This window comes from Mustela erminea, chromosome 15, assembly GCF_009829155.1.
Source record: "Mustela erminea isolate mMusErm1 chromosome 15, mMusErm1.Pri, whole genome shotgun sequence".
Taxonomy (NCBI): Eukaryota; Metazoa; Chordata; class Mammalia; order Carnivora; family Mustelidae; genus Mustela; species Mustela erminea.
Window position 1 is genome coordinate 52493862 of NC_045628.1, and position 26374 is coordinate 52520235.

General features: G+C 45.1%; 1 protein-coding gene across 2 annotated transcripts; it reads left to right on the forward strand.

Moving 5' to 3' along the window:
* The first annotated feature begins 962 nt into the window (after positions 1-962).
* CNMD (chondromodulin) lies at positions 963-26152 on the forward strand. Of its 2 annotated transcripts, none has more exons than XM_032314902.1 (7): positions 963-1232; positions 1667-1807; positions 7144-7284; positions 14021-14134; positions 18080-18233; positions 22075-22241; positions 25624-26152. In XM_032314902.1, exons 1-7 carry the CDS (start codon positions 1080-1082, stop codon positions 25834-25836), a joined length of 1083 nt encoding a protein of 360 aa, XP_032170793.1. In that variant the 5' UTR covers positions 963-1079; the 3' UTR covers positions 25837-26152. The 2 variants fall into 2 exon arrangements, with proteins under 2 accessions (XP_032170793.1, XP_032170792.1); XM_032314901.1 differs by having other exon boundaries at positions 964-1232; positions 25621-26152.
* The last annotated feature ends 222 nt before the right edge of the window (positions 26153-26374 follow it).

Sequence of the window (26374 nt, forward strand, 5' to 3'; positions counted from 1 at the left end):
CCAGTTCACTCACCCACGACATTAGATGGGAGACCCTCTGTCTCTCCAGCCCAACAGCTGCCAAGTCCTACAGATATCTTCTGTGGGCGCCGGTTCCATTCTTGCCTCCTTTCCTGGCCCCACTGCACCCTGCTTGTCACACGTCCTCCCTCTCCAGCATCCCAGAATGGAACACTTCCTCCTGCTGCCGCCCTGCCCATCCAATCTCCCTTCGGTCAGGACACCTGGGTTCCTCTCCTGGACCCTTGCACCTGGTGACTCAGCCAGCAGAGGCCTCTGCACGAAGCTAGAACTCAATATGAATTAACGAAGCTTGGCTCCAAAATGAGGTGCTTTGTCATCCTAATACTGGCAGATGGCATTTCCAAAAGTGAAAAATACTTTCACTGTTCTGCTTTTAAAAAAATACATGTTTTAGGTATTCCTTTGGACATAATGTTTTCGAGGTGCGTGTGTGTTGCCATTGTTGATTTGTTTGTTTAACTCAGGAAGTCGACCAAACATTGCACTGTCATTCTGGTCTCCCCAACTCCTTCCCTCCAGCTTCCTCTGCTTGGCTTTTGATTTGGCTAGAGCTCTACCCTCCTCCTAGACCTTCTAGAGACATTGGTGACCAGGGCCATCTCCCAGCCCTGCTCAGTGCTCTAGTCCCAGGGACCCTCCAGCAGTGCCAGACTCTCCTCTCCATTCTGTCCTGTTCTACCAGCTTCCAACCCACACACAAAGTCAGGAAAAGCACCTCCAGCACCATGTCACAGCAGGGTCCTCTGACACTGAAAGAGATCTTTGGATGGTAGAAAGAGTCCTGGCACTGTCACATTTTTGGGATTGCAGGACTCGATATCCTCTACCCAACCCTCCCCATCTCCATCCCCACCGTGACACACTAAGGGCGCTGGGGCGGGGTGGGGTGGGAGGTAGGAGACTCAGGAGAGGGTCCGGAATGCAGGACGAGCTCAGAGCTCACACAGCGGCTGGGGCGGGAGAGGGAAGGGAGGAGAGAGGTGAGGCTCTGGAAGGGGTGGGGACCGCTGGGCTGGCCCGGGCGGGACAGGGCACTGTGTGTGCGCGGCGTTGAAATGCCCAGCACGTCGGGGCAGCGGGACAGAGCCCAGGGCGCGCGCGGAGGCTGCCAGGGTCTCGCTTCTCCCGCCACAGCCATGATAGAAAACTCCGACAAAGTTCCCATCGCCCTGGTGGGGCCTGACGACGTCGAGTTTTGCAGTCCCCCGGTGAGTAGGGCTCGGGATTCCCGGTCCCACTGCCGGAACAGTGGACACGCAGGGCCCGGCTTTTGCGCGGGGGTCCGAATCCACTGCCCGGAGTCAGGGATTCGCGCCACCGAATCTGGGAGGCTGGTGCCCAAACCCGCGCGTGTGCAGGGTTCTCGGGACCCCAGACGGCCGTGAAGGGGAGGGTGGGACCGGACGCAGGAGCGGGCGTCCTGTGGCGGGCGGAGCGTGCACAGCCGCGGGGCCCTGGCCCTCCTCGGGCAAAAGTTTGCTGATCGCACATCCACGGCTGAGTACAAGGGACCTTCGGGAGGGAGCGCGGCGAAAGGGGACGCGCCGTTTCCCACCTCCACCTGAGGTGCGGGGTGCGGGGGTGCAGGCGGCGCCGACGTGACCGGTCTCCCCTCCCCGACCTCCCCGGCCCCGGCCCGCAGGCATACGCCACGGTGACCGTGAAGCCCTCCAGCCCCGCGCGGCTGCTCAAGGTCGGAGCTGTGGTCCTCATTTCGGGGGCGGTGCTGCTGCTCTTCGGGGCCATCGGGGCCTTCTACTTCTGGAAGGGGAGCGACAATCACGTAAGTCCAGAGGCGGCGCGCGGGCTGCGGACCCGAGTCTGGGTGCGCGGGGCGGGGCGGCGCGCGGGGCAGCGGCGTCCTCACTGTCACCCGCATGTCCCCCCCTAGGTGGAGCCAGAGCGCTGGGCCGCGGGGGGTCGCCCGCCGCTGCCCGCGGGCCCTCTTGTCCCTGCCCCCGCTTTTCTCTAGGTCCCCCGGGGCACCTTCTCCCTTCTTCACCCAATTCCACCAGCTGCGTTCCGCTCTCGGCAACTTCGTTGAGAAGCAAGTCAGAGTTTTAAGGGAGAATATTAAAACATAGAGTAGCGGGAGAACGCAGGGGACAGTTGGAGGAAGACCCTTTCCCGCGGATCTCAGCCTGGCGCTTGCCGCCAGCGGCCCTGAGACTGTCGGTGAGGCCCCTCACCTGTCTGGCCTCGGCCTTGGCGAAGAAATGGAGCTAAATCATCTCCAAGGCCCTTCCCAGCCGAGAAAGGCTACTAATTTAAGAGCCTAGGACAAAGATGGGCCTGGGGAATAGTCAGAATAGTCAGCAGGGATGAACTTGACCTTTCAAGAGTTTTTGTTTCTTTCACTGCATGTGACCTGTCCATGAATGCGCCCTTCTCTCTTGCGCTGAGGAAAAGAAATGGGCTAACTTCGTAAAAGGTGGCAAATCTCTTTAAAAATCAATTCTGGCCTAGTCACGTGTGATTTAATGGTAAATGTTTTCACTAACTGCTGTCCTACTTTCTTTGAATGTAACTATTTATTTTAAAGCTCCATTGGGTCTCAAAGCATATACAAAGCGCTTCTAACATGACTGGGCAGAATTCCAGGGTGTTCTTAAAGTACTCTGAATTTTGTTCACCTCTCTAAAGGGGGGGGGGGACATTTTATCTTGATGACCATTGCCAGGCCTGGTATAAGCTTATTTCCACTAATGGAAAAGAATTCCATCTCCAGGATGCACACAAAGGGCTTTTTCTTAATCACTACCCTCCGAGGATCTGTGACTGCTGTTTGTCACCCCACCCCTCTCTCCCACCATGAAATTCAAAGCATGAACGAATTCCAGTACTTAGAGAAAATGGTGCTGAAAGCAATTCAACCATTTTACACATCACATCTTCTGCAGTCACTGCATAATTTGTATTTTTAACTCAAATGCCTACTGTAGATAATCATGCCATTTAGCACTGAGTCTGTTTGAGAGACTATATCAAATTTACGAGCATCGATTTGTAAGATCAGAACTGCACAGTATTTTGTGTATATTTGAAAAGTGCCTTAATGTATTTGTATTTTAAATATAGAAGTTAGGCCAGATTCTCATGTTTGAAAGCAGCAAATCCGAACAGGAGAATGATTTCAAGATCTCCATCTCCATTAATAGCAGGGTTGAGATTGTCATCCCTTGGGAAATTGTATGGTATTCCACTGTAAATGCTATCTTTTAGATGACAAAGCCTCAGTGGTATAGGTCATTTGGAGATAAAAATAGCTTTGCTTTTGGGGGGGGGCGGTAGGGATTTTAGACATGCTGTAAATTCAAATGAGTACTATTTGGCATTTAATTATTCAAGGCAAATACAAATAACTGACAAGCTTCTAAAAAGAGAGACTGAATGATCATCCTAAGTGAGGCTCCGTCTTTTCATCTCATACTTCACCAAAAGAGTCTGGTTCAAGAGAGCTGTATTAAATTCTAAGACTACAGAGGAATAGTGAATCACATTTTATTGCCAACAATCAAAGTTATTTCTATTTCCTGTACAGGCAGAAGAATGCAGAAAATCATGTTTTGTTTTGTTTTGTTTTGTTTTACTCCCAAAATATTTGGTGCTGCTCTAGATTACTTAAGTTTGAAAAACAAATCACGAAACACGAAATCGGGTCCATTTGGCACCCTCTCCGCGGAGCACGCGCTCCGGTGTGCTTTCCCTGAAGACAAGTATAAATAGCCCAAACAAAACATAAATCCAAAGAGGTAAGTCTCCATCAGACAAAAGACATCCACCACTAAATGGACTTCCCCACTCTTCAGGAAGGATCCACGCTCTGCTTTTCTATATTAGTTTTTTTTTTTTTTTTAAGATTTTATTTATTTATTTGACAGACAGAGATCACCAGTAGGCAGAGAGGCAGGCAGAGAGAGAGAGGAGGAAGCAGGCTACCCACTCAGCGGAGAGCCCGAAGAGGGGCTCAAAGAGGGGCTTGATCCCAGGACGCTGGGATCACGACCCAAGCCGAAGGCAGAGGCTTTAACCCACTGAGCCACCCAGGTGCCCCTCTATATTAGTTTATAGAGGAGAACCAGCTGTCATTCCCCTCCTCTCCCTTTCATATGGGCAAATCCCCTCAGGACAGGTTTATGGGACAGCTGGGGGACTAGGAAGCATGAGAGTGCTCACAATTGGGGGACACGTGCCTGAGCTCAAATATTGAGGCCAGGTCTCAACCAAGTGACTGTACATGGAACAGGCATTGAAATATGAGGAAAGTCCCACTGAGAAGAGAGAGCCAGCAACCCTGCTCTGTGGGAGGAGGGGATGAGATCAGTGCTTGAGACCTTTATTCTCAGACTGATGTTTCTAGAGAGTGTCCCAAACATGATGTCATGAATCTTATAGAACCCAGGCTTCATTATAAACTCATTAGCAAATATTCCTGGCCGCAAAAAGCACTGTATGGAGCAGAATTTGGGCAAATAATAAACTCCCTTGTATTCAGAGAATCTCCTGAGGTGCCCATGGCTCTGTGGGCTCAGCAGACAATGTGACCACTGCCCCACCAGCCCAGCCTCCTGAGCTCAGGGCCCAGGACTTTGGAAAGAGCTTTGGACTGTGGATTCTCCCACCATTCACTTCACCAGGGCACAGGACTCCCGCAGGGCACCCCTTCCCCGCCCACCCCCTCCAGCACAGTGCGCTCCTTCTGTACGACGATCAAACGATCGATGATCGGCTGAGCTACTTAGCTACGTTACAAAAGATGCAGGTCCTCTGCCTGGTCAGGGAGCTTCTTTCCGGGCAAAGGGGGTGGGAGTGGGGGAAAGGAAAATTAGGACCACAAATCACTCTTCTAATATTCTAATTTTGTCTCCTTAAGACCCGCTAAGAACTTGGAAATGGTTCATTTGTGAAATTTTGCATTGTCTTACGAGTAAAAGCTTATGTGCAATGTTTTCTCAAACACACACACACACACACACACACACAGCCTCTTATTGTACAAGTGAGGGACGCTTGTTGCAGCAAGAACTCACACACATGTGGTCTGCCATACTCCCTCTGACAGTCACGCTTAGCCCGTGTGAGTGGTGGCTGCCCAGAGAGCCCAGGGACAGAACAGAGCCCGCTTTCTAAAGCTTACCTGCAGAAAGCACTGGCTCAGCCAAAGAAAACAGGTTTCCCAAACTGGCTGATCACGAAGACGCCCTGAGATGCAGAGGCAAACAGACTGGTGGGCTCTGCTCCAAATTCTGGTAAACCAGAACCACTGGAAGTGGTTCTTGTGATCGGGCAAGCATTGGGGACAGCATACTGCAGGGATCCCAGTGCAGGGCAGAAGGAAGGGCACTGGAGAGACGGCCGGCTGAATTTGCGTGCCAAGATTTTCTGTGCTGCGGAATAAAGGCCGTTGCCCAGAAGGGGACTGCTTTGCAAAGCCATTTCTACATCTCTGCTGGTAAAATAAAACTGTGCTCTGTGGGTCTCATGATAATGAGTTTTCTACAAGTAATGATCTGGTAATAACAGATACTTCTTCCAGGGTCTGTCCATGTAGCAGTCTTTCTTCATAATGAGGGAGAAAATCAGACTTGAATTGAATCTCAGCTATTTGCAGTTCTGACCTACTGACCTAACACTAAGTAGCCAGTGTCTCTTATCAGTTCTTGATCCTTCCTCTCTAAAGATTTTATCTTCTATGTTACATAAGATATATAGAGATACGCACACATACATTTGCTTCTAAGTCAGAAAAAGAAAGAGGGAAGGTGAGGAAAGAGAGGGAAGGTAATACCCACCTATTACCCCACAACACCGAGAGAGAGTTCAAGCAGGGTAGTCACACACTGAGCAGGAGCAATGGGAGTGTTATTTTGTTGGCGCACTTACACGATGCCTGAACTAAGCCCTTTGGGTGATCTAATTTAGTTGTAAACTAAAAAATATTTCATGGAGTTATTTTTTTTTTAAGATTTTATTTATTTATTTGAAAGAGAGACAGTGAGAGAGAGCATGAGCGAGAAGAAAGTCAGAGAGAGACGCAGACTCCCCGTGGAGCTGGGAGCCGGATGCGGGACTCGATCCTCGGACTCCGGGATCATGACCTGAGCTGAAGGCAGTCGTCCAAGCAACTGAGCCACCCAGGTGTCCCCATGGAGATTTTACTCAGAAATCCAACACATAACACAGATAACAAGCAGAGCTGCTCTAGCTAAATTGTAGGTCGACAGGAGAGAAAGGAGGACCGTCACAGTCCCATCTCGTCTGCCACCGTCGCCTCTGGGCCATCTCTGTGAAGCCTGCAAGTTTGAAGGACAGAAATGAACACCACCTATATGGTCCAGCTTCTTCATTTTATACCCAAGGCACCTCCCAAGACCCAGGGATAAGTGGTGCAGCCCCTCGTTTTTCTGATTCGTGGACAGTTGCTCTTCTCCCGTGCCAAGTCTCCCTCCCTTCTGCCCCCACACGTCTCCTAACAATATGCCCTACAACACCATATGCCCGTCCCCTAGTCATTAAAATGACTAACTCCCACTTTGAGCTGAAACAGATGCGCACATTGACCTTGAGCTCCACAAGCGCTGCTCTACATCCGGCATGTCCCAGCCCTGCCCGTACTCCTCACTCTATACCAGAGGATGTTGTAAAAATCTTTCAATTGAGGTGCCCCTGCAGACTTGTTCAGTTAACAGCCCAGTTAACCATTTACCCATCGATGGCTCTCAACTTTGACTGCGAAGTAGAACTGATCTAGGAAAAGAAAGATCTACATCCAAGCCCCATCCCCACAGGGTCTGATTCGACTCGTCCAGGCAGGACATGCATGCGCGGTAGCTGGAGCTTCTACCCAGATACCTGTAGGGCGCAGCCAGGATCGCAGATCACTTCGCTATTTGATTAAGTATCCGAGACTACCAGAGCTTTCAGTTTTAGGGCATTTTTAAAGAAATCATTGTATTAAGTGATCGGGTGTACAGATGAAGCCCTTATATGTAAATATATTAATGATGATCCGGTATATCTCTAACAGATGTGAAAGCCACCTCCTATACTGCAGGTCTAAAGATAAGCCCTGAATTGCTCTAAAAAGGAAGCGTCACTGACTCCTGTGTTCCCTTCCAGATTTACAATGTCCATTATACCATGAGTATCAATGGGAAATTACAAGATGGGTCAATGGAAATAGATACTGAGAACAACCTGGAGACCTTTAAAATGGGAAGTGGAGCTGAAGAAGCAATTGAAGTTAATGATTTCCAGAATGTAAGTATATTTCATGCATTTAGAGAGTTTAACCAGGCAAGCCTGCAAGGCTCTCCTAATCCAGGCAGAAGCAACATCTCTCACACACAACCAAACGGTAACTGTTCTTTATGGCAGTCATGGCACCACTAATTCACATACATTAGGCAGCATACTCTCTCTGAGAAAGGACCACTCTTTGTCCTTTATATTTTCTAAATGAAAAAAACAACACCTTGGCACTGAAAAGAACAGGTACTTGGAACTTTTTAATTCTCTTGGCAGAAGGACTCGAAAGAGCTATTTCTTTCCGAGCAGCTTTCACAGTGTATAAAATGCTCAGAGCACCCCCAGAATGTTCCGAGGTCTGAAATGGGAGCCTGCGGAGAGGAGGAAAATTGTAATGACCTGGCGATCTCATCAACAACTGGTGGGATCTACTTACATACCGCTCTCCATTCTTCAGATTTCCCATTTAATCCAGAAAATTAGCATGGAGAAATTCCCCTGCCATAATCCTATGTTTTCTGACCATGGCCAATTACAGATAAAACATTCAAGTCTCCTTTGAAAGGGGCAAACACGTTTGTTTTCATAAGTTTAATTTACAGGCAATTTGAGACATCAAGCTCTGTGACCGTGCTTCAGCGTAGGACCTCAACACAGCGGCCCTCAGGGCTCTCTCTCCTCTTGGTCCACGTAAATATTTTATTCTCTTCATGTTCAAAGATGTGGAAAAGGCATTACTGTTTGTGTTCTCCTGTTAAATCTGTAGATGGAGTAGGTGAGACTTGATAATGAAAAAAGGCACTTGAAAATAATGTCTCTTCTGATAGTTTATTGGCCTACGAACATCTCATCGACCCGCCTTGCTGCAATTGATGAGAAAAACTAGAGATGCTTTTCATTTGAATGGAAGAACTCCCCTTGCTGTTGCCAAAAGGCATTTCACAAGTCCCTTTGAATACCAAACAGATGCTAACCTTGGAGCCCCGGGGATGGGTGATGTTAGGTATTCCTTGCTGTGACAAGGACTGGCTATGTTCAGAGTCGGCTCTGGCTGGGGGTTGGGGAGAGGGGCCCTGGATGTGACCATTTAGTCAGAGCTTGGTGAATGGTTCTGGTCAGTACACAAAGATAATTTCTCTGGATGTATTAAAGGCTTTTACTGCTAGACCCAGGACAAGGTAAAAGCATTTTTTCTTTGTACTGCCCAATGAAAGATGACAAAATGTAGCTCCCACACACACATCATTCAATCCAGAACAGAACTGAATACCTAGGATGTGTCACAAGATCAAGATACGCAAAGGGAGCTACACAGATGAATAAGAAAAGATCTATGTCTCTCAAACATGCATGAATCAGGAATACACTTTTAAAATATTTTAATCCCAAACCTATATTTCTGTTTTATAATCCTTCGGTTCTAATAATGGTATTGATTGTGTTTTGTTCTCGTAGGCCAACAGGACCACAAATATTTTATAAACTGATCAATTCTCTTTGATAGCTTCCACATTTCTCTAAGTCAGAACTGGTGAGTAGGACATTTTTTTGATGGATGGAACCTGTTAGGGGTTTAAACAAGCCTGGACTTTTGAAAACACATGAATCAGACACTTTGGCACCTGCACTATTACTTTCTCCTATATTTTAAACCATCCGTCAGATTAGAGGTGTTTATCGAGGCCTACTGTGTGCAAGGGACAGTGCTAAGCGCGAGGGATGCTCTGACACTAGGTCCCTCCCTCAAGGACTTTGCAGTCTAGGCCAGGAGGCAGACATGCTACGCAGAAGTGACTTCAGGCCCACCTGGGAAATGTGCTATGACAGAGCTGTGAACAGAATGAAACATACCAGTGGTGGGGGGTGAGGGTTTGGGGGACAGCTGTTGGCAACTTGGAGCTGAGGTTTTACAGAGGTGATGACAGCTGCATCAGGTTTTGAAGAATGATGAGGATTTCCACCAACAAAGAAGTAGGGGCAGGGCTTTCCAGACCCAGAGAGGAGTCCTGAATACAAATGCACAGGCCCACTCTTGAGTTCTAAGGAGCCCAGTGTGGTGGAAGGTGCGGAAGGGGAGCAGAGGGGTAGAGCCAAATTAGGAAAGGCTCCAAATTGTGAACCGTGAACAGTCTCCCCTGCTAAGCTAGGACCCCACCTAGGTTTTAGTAGAGCCATTGGGGGAAAAAGCCCTCGCGAAAGAGAATAGCCCTGCACAAAGGGCGCTAGGCTGTATACTGTGAAAGAAAAAATTACCCAGGCCACTTGTTAAAAAGGAGAAAGCAGGCCATATTCAAAGGAAGCTACTACAGTGGGATTTTACAGTAGGGGAGAGAGAGATTGTTTTGAACTCTGAATTCTGAATATGATAAGGAAAAGTGAGAGTTTATAACCAAGGAGGAGGGTAGGGGTATTGGTGGATAGAAATTTACTAAGCTATGGAGTAGTTCTTTACTAAACTGAACCAACAGGATTGTTGCTAAAGGCAAGCCAGGGTGATCAGGTATCAAGGGTGGTCAGATCTAGGCCAAGTCAGCTGGATTCTTGCTCAAACTGGAATAAACTGACCAAGGCAGAGCCCACAGTTGGGGCCTGGTCAAAAGGAGGACTCAGAGGAGACTGACTTGAGGTGAGTCAAGGAGGGTCTTTGTCAGTACCCTCAAGGAATACAAAGAGGGGTTTGTTCAGAGTGTATGAGTTACATTCTAAAACATTTTACCCTCAGAAGTATAAATGCTGTGGGCTTAAGCCAACCCTTTCTGGCCTAATGACTCATTTATATAATATAAACCCTGGTTAGAAATTAAGATAGAATCAGCTAGTGGGTATATAAAAGTGTTCACTCCCCAATTCTTTTAACTTTGTGTATATTTGAACATTTGAATTTAAAAAGCCGAAGGAAAGAAAAAAAAAATAGCACAACCTACCTGGTAGGTAGGTAGGTTAGTGATTTCAAAAATCAATATAACCTTTCATCAAAAAATTAAAAATGAAAATACCATTTGGTGCAACAATTCTAGTACTAGGTATTTACCTAAAGAATATGAAAACATTAATTCAAAAAGATATATACACTCCTATGTTTATTGCAACATTTTTTTACAATAGCCAAGATATGGAAGCAACCCAAGTGTCCATCAATAGATGAATAAAGAAGATATGGGGTGTGTGTGTGTGTGTGTGTGTGTGTGTGTGTGTGTGTGTGTAGTGGAATACTACTCAGCCATGAAAAAGATGAGATATTGCTATTTGCAGCAAGGTAGATGGACCTAGACAGATTGATGCTAAGTGAAATAAGTCAGAGAAAGAGAAATACCGTATGATTCCACTTACATGTAGAATCTAAAAAACAAATGAGTAAACAGACAACAACAACAACAAAAACCCAAAAAGCAGAATCAGACCTATAAATACAAAGAACAAACTGATGGTTGCCAAAGGGGGCAGGGATGAGGGGATAGGCAAAATGGGTGAAGGAGAAAGGGAGATACCGACTTCCAGTTATGAAATGAATACGTCACAGAGGCGAAAGACCCCCCACAGGGAATATATTGTGCATGTAATAGTTTGTACGGTGACAGATGGCAGCTACACTCGTGAACAACACCACATGAAGACTTGTTGAATCACTATCTTGCACGCCTGACACTAAGGTAACATTGTCAGCTATACTAAAAAAAAGTTTACAAAAATCAATATGGCCAACTATAACATCAAAGAAACATAAGACAAAAGCAATTCATACTATAACTGGGACTTCCGTACGCAAACGCTCAGCCTGATGCATTTAGAAACATCATGATGTCAGGCGCTTGCTCCAAGAGGTGAGTATTCCTCGCAGTGCCACAGCCGAAAATACGGACTGACTTAAGTGTGTGTTGGCAAATTAAATACCAGGTTATTTTCTCAAACAGTGAACAAACCACCATTTTCTGTCCGTGTTCACGGTAATTGCATTCCTCAGAATGTCCTCATGCATTGAGACTGTGCCGGAAGTCATGTTGTGTCGATATGTAAAAGCATGTTAGATTCTAGGCACAGATCCTTTCAACCAGGTTTTCCAGCCAGGCCCCGGGGCACTCGGTACTGCAGGACTTCCCTGGGCTCTGTGGGATCCGGACCCCTGGACCCTGCCCACAGGAGGCCAGGAGAGCCCCCCACCACCCCGTCTTTGTGACAACCAAAAACTCCCTGTAAGATTTCTAAAGTGCCCTCTTGAGGGAAGGACCCCCTTCTTGGAAACTTCTAGTTTAACGCGCAGAATTCCATTAGATCCTCTAGACAGAAAAAAAACGGGCAGCTAAAATGAGATCGCTGACTCTTATTTTTAAAAAAAATGCTAGAGTATTGGACTCATCATCTTTGCTAGCAAATTTCTTCATTAGCACCAGCTTCTAAGGCCTTGTTTGTTTGCAGAAACAGGGGTTTGCTTGGCTTTCCTGTGCTTTCCCATTCCCTCTGTTTAATCTCTTAATATATCTGGCTGCTTGATATGGATTTGTAGCCAGACAAGTTGGTTAATATGTGTGAATTCCTTCCCACAGGACCCATCCCTGTGGGGTTTCAGTTCTCTTTGCAGCGTGTAGACTGTCAGAACTAGCTCAATACTAGATTCACATTCGGGGCTGCGAATCTTTCAATACACTCAGCCCTGTCCTTTGGGGATAAGGTTGTGGCTATATGGTGTTTCCTCCCTTGCAACTTACCTTCAGAGAATGTGGGGGTTGCAGGTGGAGGGAACATATCAAATGAAGGCGGCAGTCACCCGCCCCCCCACCCCCAGCCACCACCTTCTGTTTTTCAAATGGTGAGCCCTAGATTCACATGCAGAAAAAGAGCAGCAGGCCTTCAAGGAGAGAGCAGGGAGCAATGGTTCTCAAAGGTGTTCCCTGGGCCACCAGCGGCAGCAGCACTGAAGAGAGGAGCGTGGCCCCCATTCAGACCTACCACGTGAGAAACTCCGGGGGTGGGGCCCAATGTGGTTTTTATTGATCCGGTCTTCCGGGTGAATTTGATGCCAGGGGCAATTTGTGAGCCGCTGGTACAGAAGAAACTTGGATTCGAAGGCTGTGTCTTAGTCTGTTCAAGCTGCTGTAACAAACTCCCAGAGCCTGGGGGATTTCTGAACACCAGAAATCGCTCACAGCTCTGGAGGCCGGGCAGTGCGAGATTAAGACACACCCGCAGGTGAGCATCTCTTGCGGGCCTGCTTGCTGGTTCGTAGTTGGACCATCTTCTCATTGTGTCCTCACAGGGCAGAAGGCGTGAGGGCGCTCTCCGGGGTCCCTTTCAGGAGGGCACTGATCCCATTCTCGAGGGCGCTGCCTCGAGGACACCATCACCTGCCAACGACCCTCCCTCCAAATCCATCCCACTGCTGGGAGGCTTCAACATAGGAATCTAGGGGAGGGGACAAAAACATTCTGTGTAGAGTAGGCTATTTCAGTCATTTAACAACTTTGTTATCCGGAGTAAGTTCTTTTCTCCCTGAACTGGTGCTCTGTCACCCTGGCTATACCTTCTAACCATGTGGGGAGCTTGGAAGCTTGGAGCTTGCTGATGGGCCCTGGCCCAGGCCAGTTATGTGGGAATCTCTGTGGAGACCCCCAGGCATCGACGGTTTTCATATCTCTCCAGGTGGTTTTGGTGCAGGGAGTCCCTCCTCCTGGAGAGGGCAAGGAGATTGCTACCCCCTCTCTCTGGGTGAGAGGTGATGCTAGGACTCATGTGTCACATATGTGAACAGGGCCCATGAGGCCACAAGGCAGAGCACGAGGGGCTTTAGGAGCAAGGAGCCTTTCTTGCTCTGTGCTCCGGCACATCGCCCCTCAGCCGTAGGGCTGCTGGCTCTCGGAATACATACAGGAGAACTGGCCGTCAATGCCCTCTGTTCTTCGTGTAAGAGGGCTGAGTCCTGAGTCAAAACCCCGAGAGATTTCTGAGTACTTTTCTTCCCCCCGCCCCCTGCAGCACTGATGCTGGACCAAGTCCTAAATCTTCTTGACATTCGTCTCAACTGAACAGAAGATTAACAAATTGAGATGTTTGGATTTCTGTGGGTGTCTGTTGTTAGGGCATAAAATATGTAGGCGTTTACCTCTGTTTTTGGCCACTCACTCATCGTGAAAGCCACAGGTTCTCCACTTCCATAGGGTGGAAGTAAACACCCTTGGGACAGAACGTGCTGTCAGGCTTCGTGCACCTGCCGTAGATTCGGGCCTGAGCCGTGAGCCAAGCCTGGAGTCCTGCGGCTGATGTGGCCCCGTAGGCTGGTCCCTAGCGTGACAAGCAGGAGACACTGCTTGTGTCTCACAGGGGACAGAAACAAAGCATCCAAGTCCTCCGGTAAGGTCTGGGAACAAAGGTCAGCTCCTGATGATATAGGGAGCTTTGCTATTTCCCTGCCTCAGTGACTTAGCAAAATCTGAATTCCTGGAATTAATAAATTGGGTGCACATCTTTGGAGAACATCTGTGGGATCACCAAAAAGAAAAAGATTCAGATACTAATGTCAAGAGGCTTATAACTGAGTTGGGACAGAACCTTGATATAAGGAGTGGCATGGGGTTCTAAGCACCAGATGCGGGGGAAGGAAGGCTTGTGGAAGGCAGAGGAGGAGGAGCCCGTCACACCTGGGAGTCTTTTCTGTTCATCTCTATACCCAGTTCCTGGAACAGGGCCCATCTCGCGGTTAAATACATTGATTGAACAAATGAATGCATAGCAGGATGGACAAACTTTTCTTTCCTAGGGCATCACCGGCATCCGTTTTGCTGGAGGAGAAAAGTGCTACATCAAAGCACAGGTGAAGGCTCGCATTCCTGAGGTGGGCACCGTGACCAAACAGAGCATCGCTTCTGAGCTGGTGGGTACCGGTGGCATGCTTTGACAGACAAAGGGGCTTGGTCTTCACATGGCCCTTGTTTGCCTAATGTTGGGGAGGGAAGTGATTCGTGATGAAAACAATGTAAAGGACTTCTCATGATAGAATCTTCATGAAAGGGGCCTTGGGAGCTTTCTAGCCTCAGTTCCACTCAGTGTGGGAATTCCTCCTGGAAATCTCCAGCAGCCGATCACCACGCCTGTGCTGGAAAACAGCGACAGGCCTTTCCCTTCCCTCGGCACCGGGCAACTTTGCGGGGTGGGGTGGGGTGGGGTGGGGGGTTGATTAAACCATTGCGCCTATTCTGAGCCGAGCTGGTTCCCCCTACAGTTTCTTCTCCTTGGTTTGAGTTTAGCCCAATGAAGCTCTTTAACATGTATTAATTCCTTTCCTATGTGTCAGACTCGTGAGATTTTTTAAAGCATAATTCTTCCATTTATTATTAACAACTTGCCTTTGAGCTTGATTTTATAAAAATTTACTTTAAGAATTGCACAGAATTCTAAAGACACATCTACTAGCTTACATTTACTCGATGCTGTAGGGCTTACAGCGTGGTCACACACGTCATCGTCCTCTACTTAAGCTGTGGCAGGGTATGGTGGGGAGAAAATCAAAAAGCGAAAAATATGGGTTCAAATCCCAGCTCTGACACTATGGATGTGGCTGCAATTCTTTGAACCTCAGTTTTGTCACCTACAAACTAAGGGTCTGCCTCCTGTCCCCAGGGCCTTAGAACCTACTGGATAATGACTACACAGCTGCTGCTATAAATTACTAATTCCATTATGATCAGCTTTGGTCCTCCCTGTATCCCTGAGAGGGAGGTAAAGCCAGCATCAGCTCCCTTAAGGCAAAGGAAGAAAAATAAGAGTAAGCAGAGGTGCCTGGAAACTGCCTAATTGTTTGCTGTCATAGGAGCAGCAGCAGGTGTCTCAAAACAAAAGCTACAACAAACCGTGAGTTTTTAAAGCTGGCCGTAATAGTACATACTATAAAAATGACACCCAGACCTCCTTTGTTCTGAGCCTTGAGCTTCTCTTATCACATTACCATTTTGTTAACAGTCCTAGCACTCCGTTTCTGTAACACAGAATCCTTTACATGTTCTCTGTAAACGGCCGTAGAAGCAGTTCTCCTCTCCTGGCTTCTGAAAGGGCCAGCTCTCCAGCCACAGCAGACCGAGATCTAATCCTAAATTTGCAGTACATTTCCGGGGCTTTATAAAAACAAGTAGTTTTTTTTGTTTGTTTGTTTTTGATTCTTATTTTTTAAGGATTTCATTTATTTCTTTGAGAGAAAGGAAGAGCACAAGCAGGGGAGGGGCAGAGAGAGAGGGAGAAGCAGGCTCTGGGTTGAGGAGGGAGCCCTATGTGCGGCTCAATCCCAGGACGCCGGGATCATGACCTGAGCTGAAGGCAGACGCTTAACCGACCGAGCCACCCAGGTGCCCCATTTTTTCTGATTTTTTAAAAACAATACTTGGTCATTACAGAAAATTTGGGAAATACATAAAAGAATAGAAAAGAAAATCACCCACAATTGCTTAATCCACAGATGTTCATGTTAATACTAATGTTAATGTTTTGGTGAATTATTTTCGTGTGTGTGTGGGTGTGTATGATACTCTTCATGATTAAAAAAGTTATATTGCTCTGCGTTCTTACTATCTTTAGTTCTAAAATGTAGATTATAATGGATATATTATATGTCATCAAATGGTTATAATTTAAGTCTTTTGTTCTTGAATACTTCAGCCATCTTCTGTTTTTCACTATTTCAAATAGCAATTCAAAATAATTATTTGAATATAGAAATAATTCACGGTGATGAACAGTTTAGCATTTTCAAGCTTTGTCTGCATCTGATTCTTTTCTTTAGACCATAGAAGCGAATTATTTTTCCTGTGTTGTTTCTATTGTGCTTGGTGGGTCCTCTGGTGGACAAAGCCAGATACAGGCAACCTGTTTGTGTGAATTGGGAATGTGTCCAGCTGTCAGTAGCAGAAAACTACACTCAGAGTGACTGAAACACAAAAGGACTTGTTTTTCTCCATAGTAGGCAATGTTAGGAGGGGGCCAGCATTGCTGATGTTTTTGGGCTTTCCTTCCCAGCTCCAGCCATCAACCACACATCAAGGAAGGAAGTCAGGAAGAGGTTGAGCAGTGCCAACCGTGACTTCCCTTTCATCAGGAACAGAAGGCTTCTCAGCCCCCCAGCATACTTCAGTGTGAACTGCGGGGTTTAGAACTGGTCACATGGGCAGCCCTAGCCACTGGAGGATCTGAGCAAGGGAGCAGACAACGTCTCTCCTGGGGGCGGGGACACTGCTGCCTCACACAAAAGCAGGGCTGTGTGGCAGGGGCAGGGAGAGGTGAGGCGGGGTGGGCAGCTGGGACTATGTGCTGCAAGCTGATTGCACATCGCCAGCTTGTAAGATGCCTAGGTCTGAGCACCCCACGCTTTCCCTGCACGCTTTAGCTTATGATGGGGTAGATTTATGCACCACTTGGTCTTATAAATTTTTCATCAGTTTTGTATAACTTTAAAATGCTGCTATACCCAAAGAGCATTCATTTCCTGGATGGAGCCATTTAATTTAAGGTGTGAATAAGTGGATTACCTGAGTGTTAGCCTCCTCCAATAACTTTAAGTTGTTTTAATGCAGCCATAAGCCTGGGGGAGAAGGTATAAATGAAGTGCTGCTTTTAGCTAAAAATAGGGAGAAAACATTTTAATTTCTCCAACCTATTGCAAACTAATAAATACATGAAAGGAACAACCTGGCAAAATAAATTTGTCTTCTGGGTTATCAGACGGTTCTCAGCATCTCGCTGTAGAAGAAAATCCAGGGTTTAGCTCTGAAATCTCAGTGGTGTGGTTGATGCGAGGGACACCTGAAATGTGTTTTGTTATAGCTGGGAAATGTAGAAATGGTTTATGTTAAATAATACTTTGAACTGAAGACATTAAAGAACCAATCACTTGCTTTTTTCCATTGTTGTTCAGAAGCTGCAGAACAAAACCCCAAAGGATTTTCACTTCAAATGAAGGGCTCCTCTGTCCTTTATAGGATTTCAGAGACTATTCAATTGCTTTTCCTCAAAAAATCTTTGATCAAAAACATCAGATTAACCTAAGTCTCAAAGTTGGTATCAAGTAATTTTCACTTCCACTCAGGACACTCGGTATTCACACATTTCAGTTATCCAAAGGCAGGGCGACAAGACAGGCAAAGACAATATTGTGCAGAGAGTTACAAAGACAAGACACACACCACACTACACCCCCACCCCCCTACACACTACATACATACCACATATATACCTCACAACCCCACACATACCCCCTACAGCCACCCTACATATCCCCCATATACACCACACATCCCAAATCCCCACTCACCACACCATACCACATACACACCCCACCACCCCACACATACCCCCTACACATACACACCCCCACACCCATCCCACGTACCCTACATGCCCCCCCATATACACCACACACACACCCCACACCACATACCCCAAATCTCCACACACCACACAGACACATCCCACCTTACACACACCACATACACACCCCACAACCCCACACACACCCTCTACACTTACATACCTCCAAATCCACCACACAATCCTACATATCCCCCCACATACACAAATGCCCACACATACTACAGACCACACACCCACACACACACACCCACATACACCCAACCACACACATACCCCCTACATGTACACACCCCCACACCCTACATACCCCATACACATACACAACTCCCCGCCATCCCACACACACATGCAGTTCTCATTAAGTTTTTATTAGGTTAAATAATCTACCAGCACGTGACTCTAAATACACAGCATGCTTCGTTGTCCTCTTTGTTCAATGCATTTCATTTTTACTTACTTGCAGGAAGGCAAGATCATGCCAGTTAAATATGAAGAAAATTCTCTTATCTGGGTGGCTGTAGACCAGCCTGTGAAGGACAACAGCTTCTTGAGTTCTAAGGTCTTAGAACTCTGTGGCGACCTTCCTATTTTCTGGCTTAAGCCAACATATCCAAAAGGTAACATTTTAAATTCTCTTAATGCTGCTGGGAATTTCCCTGTTTGGGTGAGATTCCTGTGAGCCTTCCACAGGCCTGAGCCTGTAACAAGGAAGATACATCAGGATGCGTGCCGTGCAACGGTGTCTCAGTAATTGGCAAGAAAGATCAAAGAGAAGAAAGGTGACAGCCATGAATGTTTCAGGGAAGGGACTGAGCAGCAGGGTTAACAGGAAGTGGATCACGGAGACAGAATACCACGGCATTATCTGCCATTTTTACTTATGACACTCCCCCCCCTTTTCTGCTCTGCCCCTTAATCTAAGTTGTTTGCGCTTTCCAATTTTCCAATTTTTTTTAGTTTTTTATTCCTATGGCAGAGAATCAAGGGACTAAGAAGCCGTCATACTGCTGAATCTTTATTATGTTCAAACCTAAAATTATGGGACGGCCAAAAGCTGCTGTGGTATAGTCTGAGATTCTTTAAGTTCAAGGCTCGAGCATCGGCTTCCAAGTCCCTTGAAAAGTAATGAAGGGCCCCTCGGGTTCAGAGCTAGCTTGGAACACACCTTCGAGGTCTCTGTGGGTGGTGAAGGCCGGGTGAGCCCTGAGGGCCAACTCTGCCGTGAATTTCTCTGTACCCGTGAATTTCTCTGTACCCGTGAATTTCTCTGTACCTGGGGGTCCTTTCACTCTTCACCACCAGTCGCCCCACTCTCCCCCACCCCACCCTAAAGGCCTACTTTGGAGCTGTGGCTCAAGAGTAGAAGAAAGGCCTTTCTCCCGGCACAGCTGAGATATACTCTGTCTTCTCAAATATTTTATGGGCTACAGAAGAGAGCAGCATGATAATAAAATACAGGCACTAAGACCACCAAGCTTAAAAGGGACAAGGGGCAGTGATTATTGAAAGGGAACAGTTACAGTTTCACAAGATGAAAGAACTTATGGAGATAGACGGTTGCACAGCAATGTGAACGCACGTAGCACCCCTCAACATTAAAAATGGTTATAATAGTAAATTTTATATTTTACCCCAATTAAAAAAAACAAAAAGCGAAAAACAGACAGACAAACAAACTAAAAACCCTCACTAGGCTTAGAGAGTCCAGGCTTCTGATTCTGTCACCCCTAATTTATTCCTACAGGTCACAAGTCTCATTATGTCCCAAAGCTTGCATAAGATGGTTACTTTCTGGCCCAGGCAAAGCCAACAGGATCCAGTTTATAAGCCACTAGCAGTAGCTTCCTGGAAGAGTGAGTTGAGAAGGATCCTGAGGCCACATGCAGGCTCAGTCAGGAATAGCATGAGCAGTGGCTGTCACCACTGGAGGGACTGGAGAGGGCTGCCAAACCGAGTCACTTTCGCTGTCCCTGCTCTTGCTCCGGTGGGCGCTTGCAACTCACAATCCTATGGTCTTTTGCCAAGAGCTGGCTTTTGATTCCTCACCTGCCCTCACATGCAACACGCCTTCTTGCTTTCCACCTCCCAGGAACTACAATACCTGTCCCTGGTCCAGTCAAGGACAAAAGCCTCTGACTCTGCTACTATGTAGAGCTCTAATCACTTTCTGTTTGAGGAGAAGCCTCTTCTTACCCAGGAGCTCATTCATTTACTCCACACACTTTTCTGAAGGCTTACTCTGTGCCATTTACCAGCTCGAGGTAGTTGGGATGCATTGGTGCAGAAGAGACAAGAATCCCTGCCCTCAGGGAGTTCATGCTGTAGCAAGGGGGGTCAGTAAACAAACACTAAATTAAAATAAGAAAATCATATGGCAGCCTATGCAGTGCTATGGGAAAATAACAGAGCAGGGTATTGGGGGGTGAGGATGTGACTACGGAGTTAGTGTGACTGATGGGATGAGAACCTTCATCCTTTGGCAAAGCAAGCTCTGTACTTCCGAGATGTAGCTTGGCCCCTCACCGCCCAAAGCATTCAGTCCTTACAACACCCACCCCAGAACTACATGTTAAGTCCAACACCAGAAAAGTGGAAACCACCTAAATGGGGTAAATAACTGTTGGGGTCGCTAGAGGGCGGAATATTACACACATTAAAGATGGAGGATATTTTTTTCCCAGTCTTTCATAAATGCAGTCACATTTAACAATAAAATCGAGGAAATGAGACCCGCTCTGAGGATGCCTGGTCCCTAACACCTAATTCTAATAAAAGCTCCCCAACTCCAAGGTCCAGCAACACCTGTCTTGGATCCTTAAGCAGGCAGGTCATCAGCATCACACGGCAGTGTTTTCAGAGACAGTGGCGGCTGGACACGGTCAGGGGGAAGGCTGAGCACTGGCTGGGGGCCAGCGGCCAGCCACTGGGCTACAGCTCAAGGCTTTATCCTCAGTCATTCTTTACCTACAACTGTCCAGGTAATTACAAATATCCCCATTTTATAGATGAAGAAACCAAGGTTCACGGATTTAGTAACCTGCCTGAAGTCATTCAGTTAGTTAAAAATAGCGCTGAGATTTGAATCCAGGGCTCCGTCATGCTTCTCCAACCATGAACTCAGAAACCTAGAAGCTATCTGTGGAAGCTCACGTGGCCGTAAAGCCCATCTAAGTTCTCAGAACTAACACCGCATTATGTAGTCATCACCACCTAACATTTGAGTACTTATATGCCAAATGCTATGCTAAAACCCTTAGACACAGCTCTATTCTCTATCACTACTCTGTGAACTGAATACATTACCTCCATTCTACAGATGAAGAATGACTCAGACACCAAGGCCAAAGCTATGTGCGACTTCCCACATGTTATTCGGCAGCCATGGGTCATGCCACAGGCCCCCTGTGGTGGTGTGAGGAACTAGAGTACTGGGCTGGGAGCCAGAGAAGTTCACCTTTGGCTCCTGTTTCTGTCACCCATTCTGTGATCTTAGCCAAGTATCTTGGTCTTTCTGAGTCTTGAAGCCCTTATGTATAAAAGTATCTGCTTTTTCTATCCTCCTACAGGATTTCAAAAAAAAAATTAGCCAAGATAACAAATCTCCTAAAAACTATAAAGCTTCATACACATACAGTCTACTCAGAATGCACAGGGCTAAGGTGCCTCATTGGCTCAGCTGGTAAAACATGTGACTCTTGATCTCAGGGTTGTGAGTTCAAGCCCCATGTCGGGTGTGGAGCCTACTAAAAAACAACGAAAGAAAATGCTCAGGACTGCAATAACAGAATACCTGATCATTGGTGGTTTCAATAAATACAGGGTTTAGTCAGAAGTCTGGAGGTCAGTTTCTGACATTAGCAGCTACTCAGCGATATCACCAAGGCTCTTTCCTAGCTTACTGTTTGCTACCCACAGCATACTGGTTTATCACCCTTGCGCCTATCCCTTCTGGTCACAGATTGGCTCTCATAACCCAGATATATCTATGTTCAAGAAGACAAGCAGAGAAAGCTGTTTCAGTCCTCTTTTGTCAAGAAATCAAAAGCTTTCTCAGAAACTGCACCAACATATTCTGCTTACATCTCACTGGCCAGAAATGTTCCAACTGGTCTCTCTTAATTGGAAGGGAGGCTGCGGAAACAAGCGGTATTTTACTTCCTCAGTCCCTATAGTAGAAGCATGTAAGGAAACAGAGAATTGAGAGTGGATTTTTGTCAGCTCACAGTGTCTCCCTCAGTTAGGACTATAAAACCAAATCTTGGTTATCTGTATCTTTAAGTATTAACCTAAGACTCTGAAACTATTAAAAATTCCTCAATACAAATTTCAATAATGAAACAAGAATGTGTTTTGATACCTCTTTACGCTTTTACCTTGATAAACATAATACTTCCTCAGTTATACAAATAAATGAATTAACTTACAGCAAAATTTTTTTTTTTTTTTTTTTTTTTTAAGAAATCCAGAGAGAAAGAAGAGAACTGGTAAGAAAAATTGTTACAACTACTACAAGAAGACCACACAGCGGACCACAGGGCAACCCAGGCCCTGGAGGACCAAGTAACGGAACCAGACCTAGTGTTCAAGAGGATTCAGAACACTTTAACCCAGACAACCCTTACCATGTACGTACTGCTGTTTTCATGACTGCTCAGACATATCCCTTGAACAGAACATTGAAGTGGTGGTTATTTCTACTTGAGGTTTCAAATGAGCACTTAATAATCAACTTGGATTTTTATTCAATTATTTAAAAAATACATATGAATTTGTCACAAAGTTTATAAAATGAGGGTAAGACACTTAAGCATGGTCTCTCTAGTGCGAAATCCAGTTTTGTTGTAACCCTTATTCAAATTTTTTTCTGTGCTCTCCCCTTTATTGAGTTGTAGGCAAATCCGTGAAGACAAATTCGTAGCAGGAATTTGATTATTCAAAAATTATTTCCAAGAATGTGCCCTGGGGACAGTACATGGAATGAAAGTATTCTCTTCCCCCCCTTTTATATCCACTTTAATTCATCCATTCAGCAGACATTTGCTGAGAACCTGCTCTTTTCCAGGCCCTTTGAACGCAGAGAGGAGTTGGCTTCTGCCCTCAGGGGCTCTCAGTCCAGGTCGGGGACAGACTCATACAAACAGATAAAACATTTCAAACTGAAACCCTGGGCATTGCTATTTATAAGGATGGCACTAATGTGCTAAAGACTTCTCAAATCTTCAAAAAAATTTATTTACCGTAAGTGAAGGGAGCAAAAGAATAGCAAATTCTTGTAACTAGTATTTTAAATGAAAAAATAATTCATGCATTTTTTTAAAAGTTTATAAAAGGGTAAAAAATGCGTTACCCTTCCATCTCAGACACCTTCCCCACAGCCCAGTTTTCTTTGCACAAGAGTGTACCGCACTAACACATTTTTAACACCATAGAGCATACAAACTTCTATACCTTGTTTTCTTTCCAGTCACAGTATTTTGGAGATTGCTCTGTCTCCTACATACATATACCTCATTCATTTTAATGGCCACATCATCATATTCCATTGTGTGGATAGATGTACAGAAATTTAATTAGTCTTACTTTGGTGGACACGTAAATTATCACCCTATCTTTTGCTCTTAGAAAATACCGTTAATAGTACACAACATTGTGTATGCCCCACACAGTCACGGGAAGGAGTAAATGAGGTAATGCAGGCAAAGCTCTTAGACAGTGCTTGGCACACAGTAGGCATCACCTTGCTCGGTTTAACTATTAGTCATATATGTATATCTCTTGTACATGTGTGGGAATTTTTTTTAGCATAATACAGATGTATGGGTCTACTGAGTCAAAGGAGATGGTAATTTTACATTATTTAATGGAGGATGCTAAATTGTTTCCCAAGGAATTACACCAGCTTCATGTCTTCAATTGTAATGAACGGGTCTCATTTATTATCAAACTTCAAAAAAAAAATCTTTACCAGTCTCTTGGATGTAAAATTTTATCTTCTCATTGTTTCACCTTGCGGTTTTTAATTATGTGTAAGGTTGAGCATCTTTTCTTAGGCCAATTCATCTATTTTTTCCTGTGTACCCTCTTCAGTTTTATAGTGTTTCACGTGTTGCAAATTTATTTTCCAGTTTTAGACTAACATATTTTAGAAAGATTTAGAACCAAACGTATTTTTTAAAATGACCCAAGCTTATTGGAAAATTCAGGACCACCACAGTACTGCATTCCCTAAAGCTCAAATAGTAAAAAGAGAGAAATGTATCTGAATAGGCAAACAAAATTTAATATAGTTTAATCTCCAGGTAGCTGAGCTAGGTAAATCTGGCTCAAGGGAGAGGGCATCAGCCCCTTCACAGGGGCAGGATGTGACTTTGCCTGTCTTGCTTCAAGACTTGAGTGATCCATTTTCCTTGAAAAACTCCAATTCTTTTTCAGTTTTTCCTTTATTTTGTGCTCAGCTTTAAGAAGAAACATCTCCCTAGGAGCTCAGTCCTTCACATGTTCCTTTCAGGAGATATCTTGGGGTAACAACCTAAGATTTCCTCCCAGCTCTCCAATCCTAAGAAACCTTTGTTGAACCCTCAGATGAGGAAATGCCTCAACCAATAGACTTTTGACTTCTCCCACCCTGGAAAAATCAGCTATAATCATTTAATGAGGTGGTTTTCTTTTTGCTGTCCCAGATGAACCTAGTTCGAGAGATAAGGAGGGGGAAAATGGAAAGAGTCTGAGGAATAAAGAAAAAAATGGTTTAAGAGTAAGGGAAATATTTTGACGATTAAATCTGAACGTAAGTTCTATCAGATGGTGTTAAGGAATTGTCAATTTTGTTAGGTATGATAATGGCATCGTAGTTATGTAGGCAAATATTGTTTTAGAGGCACACCCTAATGTATGTATGTGTGAAATGTCACAATACCTTCAATTCTCTTGAAAGTCACTTCAAAATTTAAAACACTTCAGAAAAGATTAAGCAACTTTTGACAAAAGGTTAGTGGAACTGTCAAAACTAGATGTTCAGTTCAGTTTTTTCCCCTTTCCAGTATGTTTGATATTCCCATAATAAAAAGCCCCCCCCCCACCACCACCAAAAGGTAAGACTTGTTGGTATACCAGAAAAGGCAACAGCATTCCAAGGTTCACTTTGCTCAAGCCTAAACTATATTTGGTGCTGCATCTCCCCAGGTTTGAGTCCCTCAAGGAGAGATTTCAAGTGAATTAAGAATACACATTAAGGGCTTCTTGGCAATGTAACTCAGTAACAGAGAATTCAGAATCTAACCCCCTGGGAACCTATGAAAGGGAAAACCAGATACACAGACTTGGCAGAGGTCAGCTTCCTTCCAGTTCTGTGATATCTCCAGCAGTGAAAATGGGGATTGTGTAGGTGATTTTTACTGCATCCATAATTTTATTTAGGTAATAATAATAGCACATAGAAACTAGAAAATAAAGTTTAAGGTCTTGAATTTTTAGACATTATATGGTGCCTTTTCCCGAGTGTTACAGAACCCTTAAGGTTGAAATGAAGGCAGAAATCTAAATGATGCCAGCATTCTCAGCCAGTGCAATTGTAACAGCAATCTATCAGCCCAGATCAATGAATTTCTGAGACCTGGAAGTCATCAGTACAAAATGGCATCAGTGTTCCACTAACTTAAAGTCAGTAATTACAGAAATGTTACTTTTCAATGTCTCCTTTTTGTTTGGCTAACTTAAAACAAGCTGACTCACTATTGAGTGGGAATCATGGCTCATTAAAGGCATGGAGAAACTTTGTAATATTAAAAACAAAAAACAACCTTCCTGCCAGTGACAGATGGAGGTTCCTTGGTATTTTAGAAGGAATTCTGAATTATAAGGGTCTAATAAGATTGAAAACCTCTTACAGAAAATTATGCTGATTTCTTATACCAATGAAACATTCAGGATCTTATTTTAGAATAATGTGCATGCTACAAAATTTTTATTATGAAGGAAACAAAATAATTGCCTTTTATTTCACAGCAGCAGGAGGGGGAAGGCATGACATTTGACCCTAGACTGGATCATGAAGGAATCTGCTGTATAGAATGCAGACGGAGCTACACTCATTGCCAGAAGATCTGTGAGCCCCTGGGGGGCTACTACCCATGGCCTTATAATTATCAAGGTTGCCGTTCGGCCTGCAGAGTTGTCATGCCATGTAGCTGGTGGGTGGCCCGCATCCTGGGCATGGTGTGAAATCACTTCATGTACCTGGGGTTTGTATCATAAAAACTCAAGAGACAACCAGAGTATGAGGCATCTTGATGCTGAAGGGACCACAAAGTATTTCATACTCAATTTGAGCAATGTTACTCAAGATACCTTTCCCAGAAGCTCTCAACTGTTTTACAAAACTTTATCCAGAATGTGCAAATGTACTGAAAGGGTAGTTTAAAATGTCGTAACAATTTTTTTATTACTTGCTGTTTTTATCTGCTTTGCTTTGCGAATAGGCCTACTTAATAACACTAACTTCCCAAGCTACTTTGAAATAAACATGAAAAATCACTTACAAGGTCAAAGATCTCAGTTGTACACTTGAATTCATTTTAATCAAGTCACTGAAGTAATTGTTTTTGGTTGCTATTTATACAGAATTCCTCCATTGTTCTTAACCTTTATTGTTCTTCCTAGTCTTGTAAATGTGCTCCAAAGTTCCCACATAAAAATACATACAAAAGAGTAAAACGGGACAGATAATGGAATTTACCTGAAAGCAGGCAGTGTTAACTTC